We start from the raw sequence: 12,166 nt of genomic DNA, 5'->3' as shown, positions 1-12,166 counted from the left end.
TATTAACAAGAGTTTAATTAAATTCAAATATCATTGATACCTTAGATAGAAAATAATATTTTATCAGGAACTACACAAGAATGCTTAACATTAAAATCTTGATCGCAAATCTCAAATACTAAATTGCCCCTTTGTACAACTCCTGAACGATAGTTTATTCTTTGGCTGTGCACAGACAACATTTTCAATGCAAACAACCTATTTCCTAATGGAAACATTTCCCTTCATATTTTCAAAGGGTTGTTGATATCTCAAGTGCAACATTTTATTAACTTTTAGAATTTTTAAGACCTACATTTTATGAAGGAGCTTTATGCGTGCTTCGATTGAAAACATATGGCCAGCTTCAGAGCACGTGCCTCTTTCTTAAAAAAAAAATAATTCCTGATACAGACTATGTATTACCATATTACACTTCCTTCTCTTTTCCTCCACCTTATCTGCTTTCCAAAATGCTTTCAGACCTTCAAATCAGTCAGTGTTGCATAAAGATGTACAAGGTGCAGATGTTGTTAGTGAAACACTTAAGCTGAGGTGGCTGCACCATGAGCTGCTCCCCCGGCAGCCCCACGCTGCTGACACAGAGCCTTATACCAACCCATCCCCATTCCCGTCAGTATTTTTGGGTGCTGCCGGGAGTGTGGCGGGTGTGCTGGCGAACTCTGCTCAGGGCGTTATTTTTGGGAGCCCTTCCCTCTCTGGTTTCTGTTTGGGTGTCACTTCTCCTTTAGGTCCCAAGGTGGGTTTGGAAGCCTTTGCCAGGAAGGGGTCAGCGGCAGGTTATGAGCCTACTGTAAAATCAGACAGTCAGAGAAACAACAGGCCCTACTGCTAAGTACTTGGAAATAAACAAGGCACGCATAATTACCCTCTGCCAGCTACCCCTTTCCTGGCCAGCTACAGGGAAAATCCATCATCTTTCTACTCCAGGAGTGCTTGTGAAGCATGTAGGGAAGCAAGGAACCTCTTTCTGTGCCTTCCACGCCTGATAATTTTTATTTTCTGCGGTCTGTGAGTCTGTAGACTTATCAAATGTTACAGTCCAACCTTTAGTCTGATCACCACAGACGTACATAACTAAACACACTGTCTTTTCTTCTTTCAGAAAACTAAAATACTCTAGAAATCTTTTGGGGGGCTTTCAGGTTTGATGCTTTCATATACAACAGCTTGTGCAGAAAATGGAGGCTGTGACAAGACTGGGAAAGGGCTAGCTACTTGGAGCCTGACTGGTTGCTAGATATTAAATTTTGCTTCTATAAAAATATAATCCCACAATATAGTATTAGATCCCTTTTTAATTTGATTTACACCATAAAAACTATGTGCTAGAAATACCACAGTTAGTCCATAGGTAGGCAAAACTGTGAAAACACCTCAGGTTGTTCTCACAGTGTTTGTCTCCTCTATGTCAGAAGCTGTGTCTGTCTTCCAAGAAGAAAAGAAGCTTGACAAAAGAATGAATACCTTTGCAATAATGAGTTACAATAAATGAGGAAGACCTACCCCTCAATTACAGTACTAATCACAAGAGGCAGGTATGTTTACTCACAGAAAAGAGAGTAATTACTCTGGGCCAGAATACTCCCTAGTGAGACTCCCACCAAACATACCAATGGGCATTAATAAGCCCAATACTGTAATGCTCCTTACTCAGGGAAAACTCCTGTTGACTTCCACTTAGATGAACAGAAATAGGCAAGAGTTGGAAAACGAGCACGGCTTTTTAACAGATGTGTACAGGTTCAGACCACACGGGATAAGAAAATCGTAAATGAAAAAATACTGAGCTTAAGACTTTTGTTTATTCCTTACCTGATCCTGAGAAATTGTCTAAAGACCCGTCCGTGGTAGTAGTAGTAGCAATCTCACTGCTGTTCATTGGTTCTGTTTTAACTATAGAAATATAAACAGAAGATATTCTATGTGCACCTAATATTTTCGCATGCTCATGCACACACACTCACTACAGACACAAACTCAATAAAACAAAAATCTGCCAAAAATGTTTTAAATCATGGCTATCGATATTTTGCATTTTATGTATTTGTGCATACAAACAATGCAAAGTACTGGCAGCTATGATTTACACATACATATAAGATGATCAAGAGGGTTATTTCTGTCCCCAAGGAATAAGAGCCAGTGTAACAAACCAGAAGTCCCCATGCAACTCTCTGCACCTGTCCTGATTCCTCTTAATCCTGCAGACCCAACAATAAGGGTCCACATTTAGATCAGGTCACAGCATTTACAGGCTTGAAAGACAGCATGTTGAATAAGTCAAAAAAGAACATAATTTTTAAATGTTTTTTACTGAGGGCTGTTCAAATTTTGTTTTCATTCAAGGAAATTTTCAGAGGAAAATTAAGAATTTGTGATGAAGTGAAACACTTTCCTTCTGGTGGATCTCTCCTCTCAAAATGAAAACCAATTTTATATTCAATGACCCTGAATAAACAAAGGCGACACAGTTCTCATCAGACACTTTAAAGAATGCTTTTATATTTTATTCCCTCTGCATCCACAACCCCACACAGCTATTCCAGAGTAAAAAAAGAATGAAACCAAGAGAGATTATCTCCTGGCTCATGCTTATTCATAATTAATAATTAATTAACTACTTTTAATAAAGCCTCAATTAAATAAACGATTTCTATTTCCATTGCTCCAGTGCAACTCTGCAATGACAGTATCCTGATCCATAGAGCAAGGACGGGACTGACCTGCCATGGATGTAAAATAGGCACAATCTCTACTCCCAGGCTGTCAGCAGATCAGCATGGCAATCTCTCAAATCCATTTTTACACATTTAGATTTTGGAGGATTTTGGAGTTACAACACACCAAAAGCAACTGAGGATGATGTGTCAGAAAACAATGGAGTTGATCTTACTACCAAGATCCCCCCCCTTTCACTCTTGTTGACACACACAGACGCCACTTCCCACACACCAGTGCTGGTGCATACCTGACCTTTCAGTGAGGCAGTTCTGTAACACTGTGGAAAGTAAATCTGAGAAAACCCAGGTAAACTGCACCCCATTTGACATGTAAAGCCTTAATGTCATCATACATGCATATATCTGTGCATGTATGTTTATATATATGTGTTCAAGTATATCATCACTAGCAAAAAGCTTTTGGTACCAGCTTTGGAAAGGGTGAGGCAGAGGCACTTCCCTCTTTTGACAAAAGACCTTTCCTTTCATTGCCAATCTAAATTTTTATTTCTGCATGTCTATTTCTTTCACCAAACCTTATCACGAGATTAGAAAGCAATCTCTCAAGATTTTACTAATCGCCCACTATTTCTTTTGACTCCCACATGGGGTTCTGTCTGCTAACTTGGGAAGTCAGCACTTAGCTCAACACAAAACTTTGCTATGTCTGCATTAACAAGCAGTGTATCCCAGTAAGAAAAGTTTGATGCAGTTAAATGGTTGGTGCAGGAGGTCCAGTTTCCATAGGTTAGGCATTTTTGAGGGAGGTTATTCAGCTGGAGAATATTAGCTGCACTTCTGCACCTTTTTTGAAAGAAGTGAAGTCCAAGAGACTTCACAAGGTGAAGTAACATGATAAGAAAGGGTGGCCAAGAGGTTCACTTCAAAAGTACTCACTCATGATCTGAACTGTAACTCTAATACAAAGGTATTTCTTAAAAACACAGCATATAAACTATCCACCATCCGTTTAATAACTAAATACTCAAAGTCTAACATAAGATGCAATAAAATATTTATTGCAAAGTGTCTATCACGAGTAATTTTTCAGAAACAACCAGACTTTTACAGGACCTTCTGCAGTTTGTCAGCCTAGATATGAAGAATTATAGCATCTACATTATCTTCTGCTTTTTCTTAGAACTGTATTTTCACAACTACATTTTACAAACTAATACTTCTCTCATAGACTACTCCAACTTTCCCCAAAATCTGCAAGTTTTCTGAACCTAATTTCCATAATGCACTTATCATTTTGGAAATAACAATGAAAGGTGCTTTCCTCTATAGCTGACAGTTGTGCTGGGGGAAAAGAGAGGAAGATAAGACAGATCAACCTAAATTGGAGTAGAGGGTGTAAGTTTTCAGTATACGCTTTCTCCAAACACTTCCTCTTCTCTACTGCAGCAATAATATTCCATATTGCTCACTTTTGGATAACTGCAAATTAGCAGTCCATGGACTACACTGAACCGCCTCACACAGCATAGAGAAGTATAGCATCAGTTGTTCTAGAAAAAAGCAGCCCTGCCAAGAAGGATTTGAGGGTGCTGGTGGATGAGAGGCTGTACATGAGCCAGCAATGTGCACTTGCAGCCCAGAAAGCCAGTCGTATCCTGGGCTGCATCAAAAGCAGCGTGGTCAGTAGGGTGAGGGAGGAGATTTTGTCCCTCTGCTCTCTGTGACACCACCTAGAGTACAGCATCCAGCTCAGGGGCTCCTGGCACAGGAGGTACATTGACTTGTTGGAGCCAGTCCAGAGGAGGGCAACCAAGATGAATAGAGGGATGGAGCACCTCTCCTACAAGAAAAGACTGAGAGAATTGGGATTGTTCTGCCTGGAAAAGAGAAGGCTTAGGGGTGACCTAACTGAGGCCTTCCAGTACCTGAAGGGAACCTACAAGAAAGATGGAGATGGAGATTTTACAAGGGCATGTAGTGATGAGACAAAAAGAAATGGCTTCAAATGGGCAGAGGGTAGATTTAGACTATTAGGAAGAAATTCTTTACTGTGAGGGTGGTAAGGCACTGGAACAGGTTGCCCAGAGAACTTGTGGATGCCCCAGCCCAGGAAGTTATCAAGGCCAGGTTGGATGGGGCTCTGAGCCTCCTGGTCTAATTAAAGCTGTCCTTGCCCAAGGCAGTGGAGCTGGAACTAGGTGATCTTTAAGGTCCCTTCCAACCCAAACCATTCTATGATTCTTTCTGAGTGGATGTAAATGTTTCTCTTGCCATTGTTTTAAAAGCGTTCTTCATGAGTCTTTACATCTACCTGGATCCTTGTTCAAGATACCATTTTTGGAAAAACCTCATCAAAATGGAATTTCTGTCTCTATGACTCATGAGCAATACTTCAGTGCAACATAGTTTATAACTGAATGCTGTTTACTAGACATACTAATTTCGAAGAGAGAGGAAAACATATGAAATACAATGCCGTGCCTTCTTATGGAAATTAATTTAGTTGCTGACTGAGGTGCTCACAAATTTTTCATAAAAGCTTTTCCTTATGTCTCTTCTCTCAGCTGTTGTATCTCCAGAATATAAAAAACCCACCATATAAGAAAGGATGTTCACATTATTCCTAATCTGGATACCCATTACTTGGGTGATAATAAATATGCCATCTTTAGGAACAAGTATGACCTTAATGAACCTTTGTGTTGCTGATAGTTGGGAATTGAATAAAAATGGATAGGGACTGAGAAGCTCTCCACTCCCCAAGCATTTCAATCAAAATGCCTGAAAATTACTGCATATTTCCTTTTATTAGCCTAAGGACATTTCACGAGGATGAAAGTTTGCTATACAAAAAAATAAACTGAGAAGAACAGCCATGGAGGTTACCTTTTGGAAATATTTATCATGCGTATTCTTACTGCAAAGGAAAGGTCTCTAATTTGTCCAAGACTAAAACTGACCTGCAGTGGAGCATATTTCATCCCAGAATCATGGGGAAAGAGAGCTGCAAAGGGACTGCCTAAGGTTACAAGTCTCACAGTCTGTCCCAGGAGCATATCAGTAATCCACACCTATCATGAGAGACATGTGGAGCTGTGCAAGGAAGCCAGGCTTTGGAGGGGCATGGATCTGGCCCTGCCGCATGCTGCTTAAGCATGCTCTGAATTTCAGCTCTTCACATTTTCCACGACAATTAACATTTCTGCAACACGTCCTAAGCTTTCAAAAGATGACACTGGGAAATGAGTGGGAATATTGTCACATCTACACAGCACACATTGCAAGCTTGCCAGTAACTGCCAACACCATGCTCAGTTGTGGCAGACACCAGAAAGTGACACAGGAGAGTTCCAATTTCTGCCACTCCTTTATCAAAACTGACTTTTACAGAGATGCAGAATCATCAGACTTGAATTGTAGAGAACAGACTCTGATTTAGCAATGTACTACTAAGTTTTAGTGCCAACAAAATCACTCATGTAATAAAACAGATTATCAATAAAAAGTTCATGGAGAAATCTAACATATTCTTAACCTGCAGTAAAAATGCAATGTTTATTTAGAACTACTGATATAATTTTGGTTGATATACTAAGGAGTTTAAGAAACTATGTCAACAGAGAGATATTTTTCCTCCTTATTTTTCTTTTCTAGCAATTTGTGAGATTCTAAAAAAACAAGATTTAAGAAAAAACTGTGTAGGAAAAAACCACAATACAATAATAGAAAAAAATAAGACTAGCAGATAATAACACAAGTGTTAGCTTGGAGCAAAAAAAAGCACAAAAATTCAGAGATGGTGTAACTGGTGATCTAATGTTATATTGATTGTCAAGATATTTCTTCTTAAGACACTCAGAGACTGCAAGTGCAAGATGGTGTTTAGTCAGACATATTGCAAAAGGTGGCTAAAAATTACTTACACAGCAGTTTCTGAACTCTACCAAGAAAGAGAATTTCAGACCAGAACCCACAGGTTCATGTGCCTTGTTGGCCAAGTAACAACTTTCTTAGTTCACAGCTTGTCATGCAGTTTCTGGTGTACGTATCAGTGAAGAGTGCTATGAGAAATGAGATGCTGGCTACTTTAAATATGGATTTAGAGACCTAATATTTGGCTACTCCTAACACAGAAGTTGTAGGAATACCTCATAAAGATTGCACCTTCAAACGTGCAAAAGGTAAGGTTTTTAAATATCTTTCTAAAATTGCTTTTATTATCTAAAATACATATAAGGCTTGCTCTACTGAACTAGTCTTTGTTAACAGATATGCCATATACATTAAATCAGAATAGATAACTGTCACTAACAATGAGACAAAAAATATTTCTTGAATCTCTAAGCTGATTATATTTTCCACTATTTTATCCAAACACTTCTCTGAGGTGAAGAATCTTGCAATTATAAACAGGTTACTGAAGGTTACTGAGGGTTAAAGGTTACTCAATTATACTAATTGCTATCTAGGATATTATTCTCTCTTTTTATCACAATTATCAAATCATCAGTTCCTGACCATGAAGCCCGATAAACTTACTTGTTCCTGCTTCTCAAAGCAGAGAAGTCTTCCTGAATGTCATTGTCTGGAAACTACCAGAACTTTCCAGCCTAAATTTATGTTTAATTTTCAAAGAAAGTCCCTGCTCAAAGCAGCACATTCTAGTTCAAGCCCAGACTGTTTCCTGCTCTCCCCCCCCCGATGTGAGAGGCTTCAAAATTTCTGCAGTATTCAGGCTGTGGCTAACACCCCGCTTTCACTGCCTACAGCTCCATGACCCTCATTTTCCTCTTATGTTATTCATTACAGCTGAGAGAGCTTTAATGTCATTGTACCTGCTCATCTAGCAGTAAAAACCTTAAATTTACAAAGAAATTGTGGCACTGCTACAGTGCAAAATCAGAAAGAAAATTCAAAACCATCTGGGTAGAGACAAGGTTTGACAGTATTTGTAGCTGCTAATCGAGATTCAGCCTGGATATGATAAGTACAGTCATGGGTTAAAATATTCTCATTAACTGCATTTAGGAGATGAGTATATCTGAGTCAAACTAATGTTCTTATCCCTTCACACTCACATGTCCAATTATATCAAATGTTTTGTATCTTTCCTGTCCAAATGGAGGCAGCATGTATCCAGAAACAATCCTTTTAGAGGTGTCATGGACTATTTCCTTTTTTTCCCCTCCCTTTTCTAGATTGGGAATTTGGCCATGCACATGTTTAACAGTTTGCAGTGTTCTTGTACAATATTCATACTCTTTAACCACAGCCAGAGAGAATAACCACAAAACATCATTAATGGCCCCATCATTAATGGCAAAGAAGGTTGTCTTCAGCTACCTTCTCAGAACACGGTCTTCAAGTGAACAAAAGAGCAGCATGGAGAAGTCAAGCTCACTCTGCCGTTTAGGTGTATAAGACACAAGACTAAGTCATGTGAAGTCTATTCTGACGACAGAAGCAGAATGACAAAGGAGGTGGGACTTTTCACAAATGGGAAGCAATATACTCTACTTTTGGCCTGGGTATGAACTCCAGGACGGACAGACTTAAAGCCAAATTCACCTGGACAAAGAGGGACAGTCCCAGCTTCCATTACTCTCCACCCAGCAGCAGCAGCACCAAATTTTCTAGCTTACTTCATCAAACCAGGTGGCACAGGTACTTCACTCACTGAGCAGGGGTCAGATGACACTGCTAACCCCGAAGTGTAACAAAGTTTCTTTTTTATAATCTACCTGTGCCAAGCAAAACCCCTCAGAAGATTACAAGATGCAAATGCAAAAGCTAAATCATCAAGTCACAAGGCTGTGAAGTTGCTAAGGCGCTTCAAATACCACCCTACTAAAGTGTGATCTTCAACTGAGATGTTCTACTTCTGTTCCCTGGAGTTTGTGCTGGTGCACACTGAGCTGGGGCTGGATTTCCATCTCATCTGTATTACTGGCCAGGCATATAACATACAACATTTTGTATGACATTTGTGCACGCAATCACACTTGCATACCTGCAGATCGTGCATAACAGGTTGGTCCCACTGGAAGGACACCACACCTAGTATGATGTGTTGCAGTTACACTTTTCAGTAAAGTATGGGACATCTTCATAAGTCCTTGACATTCCTGAGTCTGTGCAGAGCCACTGTGCACATGGGGCTCTGTGACCCTCAGACAAACTCAGAGGGTACTCTCACACCACCACGCTTCATCCACAGTCTGCTCTGTGCTGTGAACACGTATATTGCAAAATAAATTATATTAAAATAATGACGCTTCCAAGATGTTCCTTTTGGTTTGGTTTTTGGTTTTTCTTTTAAGTAATTTGTCATTTGGAGTATTTTTTTTTCCCTCAAATGCCTGTGGGAACCTGTATTGCTACTAACTTATCACTTAAATAAGGTTCTTTCTTTCAGGAAAACCTGAAAAAAGGAAATAGTGAACCTTTCAAAACCAGATGCCCATACAAACAGAAAAAACAGTAAATACATAAATACTGAATAGCCAATTTCCTCCTCAAGACCTTACAACAGGAGTTGCTGGACTGAGCCAGCAGAGGAGTGGACAAGTTATTTCACTGGCCAAATACCTATGAAAGAGGAATAACAGAGCATTATGCTACATGTGCTCAGAACAGACGGAAAGACTCTTGGGGAAACAGGAGAACAAAAGCACAGATAAGACAAAAAGTCTGGAAGGAAGCCAATGCAATACAGCAAGCAAAAAAAGGTGAAGAGCAGGGAAGAAAGGACAGTCCAAGTTCCCTGCCTTCACATAAAATGGCTGTATCTGATTTTTATCCTCCAACAGTGCCATCAGGTTGAAGAGTCTTATTAGCCTCTACAGGTTGCTTCTTTGAGCCTGTGACCTCTGCAGTTTTTTGCCTCTGGCCATGCAACTGTCCTCTTGCAGTCTTCTGGGGTTGAGTAAAGTTAGCATCAATAGTTCTTGATGCTAATACCCTACTGAAATGCAAATATTAGATCTACCTTTAGTACACTATTATTTCAGGATTTCTAAATATGGAGGTATCCCTACATTGATTACAAGTTTCATACCATAAAGCTCTTCAATGCAAACACAAATATAGAAACCTCAGCTTATGTAATCAGCAGAAACTCCAGAAATGAGTAATTAAAAGGTACCAAAACCAAAGCATACCCAAAAGAAGGATCATTTGGTCAGATTGACATCACCTACCATAACTTTACAACCCAAAGCAAACCAAAAATAACTATTAAAATAGGAATAAATTAAAAATCATTCATTGCCCATGAGGAGGCTTAATTGCAATACTGAAAGACTATTTTGAGTGCTACAAAGTATTGCTAGAATTACAACAAATACAATTTATAGAAATAGAATTTTCTTACAAAAATCCACATCATGTGCTATAACAATAACCAGCTCTACCCTCTCTATGGATTTCAATATTTTACTCCCCCATTACTTCAGGAAATGCTGAAAACAATTTTTTCTCCATTGTGTAGTAAAGCAACCTGACAGCAAACTCACTACACAGTGCTGTCTTTTGAAACCCTGAAGATTGATTTATATTCACCAGACTTAAAACAATCTTTCTAATGACGACCCATCAGATAGCCTCATAGTGGAGAGCTTTGACTGTCTTTGTGTGAGATCTCATTCTCATGTTGCAGCAGGTACTTAAAGAGCGAGAACCATTTTTTTCCAAAGGAATTTTGGTGTCCAACTCCCTTTGAAGCCTCCCTTCCTATGTATCTTTGAAAATCTGATCTTCAATTTGTTACCCATTTTCCCTTCCCACTTGATATGACAATGCCTTCTCTCCTTCCTTCTTGAACACTCAAATAAAAGGGTGGTAGCAAGTCCATACTACTAACATGAATGTAGTTGCTTGGAAAATCACAGCTCCCTCTCCCAGTCCTCATCTATTCTTTTCCATCTAGTTGCATAAAACATCAACATGACGGGCCACAGGCTTCTGTTTCTCACTCTATGCCAACAATCAGATTTGATTAACGTTCTTTAGATAAAAGTAAAGATCATCATAGGCAGAAACTGGATGCAATTGTCTGCTACAGAAAACAGTTTTTCTACTCCTTTCAAATTTATTGATTACTCACAACCTTTCCTCTCTAAAGTGTATCTACCAATCTGGGCACGGGTGTTGGAATAGCCACTAGCTGTCTGATAAAACTTAAGGGATGACAATTTTATGAGCTTCTGTTGTTATTGTTCCTTTAACTCCTTCTGCATCAGCCCACTACAGCAATTCACTGGCAAAGGAATACTAGAGATAAGGCATGGTAATGAACATTTTGATCCCTACTTCAATAATTTTTTAAAGAGATTTTCTTAGGCAAGTCATACAGGACCTTAATTTTCATGGTGTCCAGTGTCTGCCTATTTCTACAATAGAGGGTATTTTGTGGAAAAACACTTAAAGAGAACATGGAAACCTCAAATATTGTAGTATTTTTATCATTGGCACCACCTTGGCATACCAGGACTGATTTTTCTGAGTGCCTTTATCCAGACATTCTAGTGTTATGCCTTTGCATTGATCCTGGGGAATTTCTGACTGGTCAAGGTCTATAATTTCCTTGTTACTTCCCCATCAGTAAAGGCCAGGTTGCCTGATCCAGAGAAGAATTCTGCTCTATCAAAGTGAAATTAAGCACACAAAGAGTTATTATATATAAGCTGCATGTAGAGATTAAACTCAGACTCAATCACACAACTAAATCCCCATTCATTGCTTTGAAAATTTACAACTAAGTGTGAAGCTAAAAATATTAGCTAAAAACAGTGAGCTATCTTCCAACCACATCCTCTTGCCGAATAACATCAATAAGAGACAAGTCTGAAAATGTGCCTTAGAGGAATTAAAGAGCATTTGTTTGAAATGTGGCCATTTCACTTTGGGACAGGTATTTTTTTTCTTCTTCTCTTTACCTTTTCCCCCCTCCCCCTCATCTAATGAACATATCCTGCACTTCGGGGTATGGAAACCTGCCAAAGTCACACCCATAGTCAAATCAAATTTAACATATCTTTACAAGATATTTATAACATGCAAATAGCTAGAGGCCTTGCTTCTCGTTCACATGAAGATCCATTATGCCAAAAAAGGAGGGCTCTTTCATGTTAGTGAGAATGAGTGCATGGTAAAATAGAAGCTGATTTCACATATTATATTTAACATGTGAAGATTCAGCAACTCACATCTCCACTCCCTGTGCAACAAGCAAGCAAACCACACTGCCACACTTTAAGAAAGATGTTTGGTGAGCCCTTATGACTCCACTCTTAGAATCAGCCACTTATGTCTCAGCAGGATTCTGCTTCAAGAAGCCAAGAAAAAATAATTTTACTTCACTCTTCATTAAAAAAAAAAAAGGAAACTCTTGCTTCATTCACTCCACTTTTTCTTAAGTCTCTTTAGCAGGTCAAGGAGCCTAACAAAACATTTTCTCAAGATAAAACAGATTAGCAGTAAAA

At 39.0% G+C, this 12,166-nt stretch overlaps 1 protein-coding gene across 1 annotated transcript in view; it reads right to left on the bottom strand.

The window, feature by feature from the left end:
• The window catches only part of EYA1 (EYA transcriptional coactivator and phosphatase 1), a 157,104-nt gene that overhangs the window by 70,905 nt on the left and 74,033 nt on the right, over nt 1–12,166 (bottom strand). The window contains exon 6 of the mRNA XM_018079435.2: nt 1,816–1,896. Coding sequence (XP_017934924.1) covers nt 1,816–1,896 — 81 coding nt within the window. The remainder of the gene's footprint in view (nt 1–1,815; nt 1,897–12,166) is intronic.

Source organism: Manacus vitellinus, unplaced genomic scaffold (assembly GCF_001715985.3).
Source record: "Manacus vitellinus isolate BGI_N305 unplaced genomic scaffold, ASM171598v3 scaffold_1_pilon, whole genome shotgun sequence".
Taxonomy (NCBI): domain Eukaryota; kingdom Metazoa; phylum Chordata; class Aves; order Passeriformes; family Pipridae; genus Manacus; species Manacus vitellinus.
Note: the sequence above shows the minus strand (reverse complement) of the source record. Positions and strands in the feature narration are given on the sequence as shown.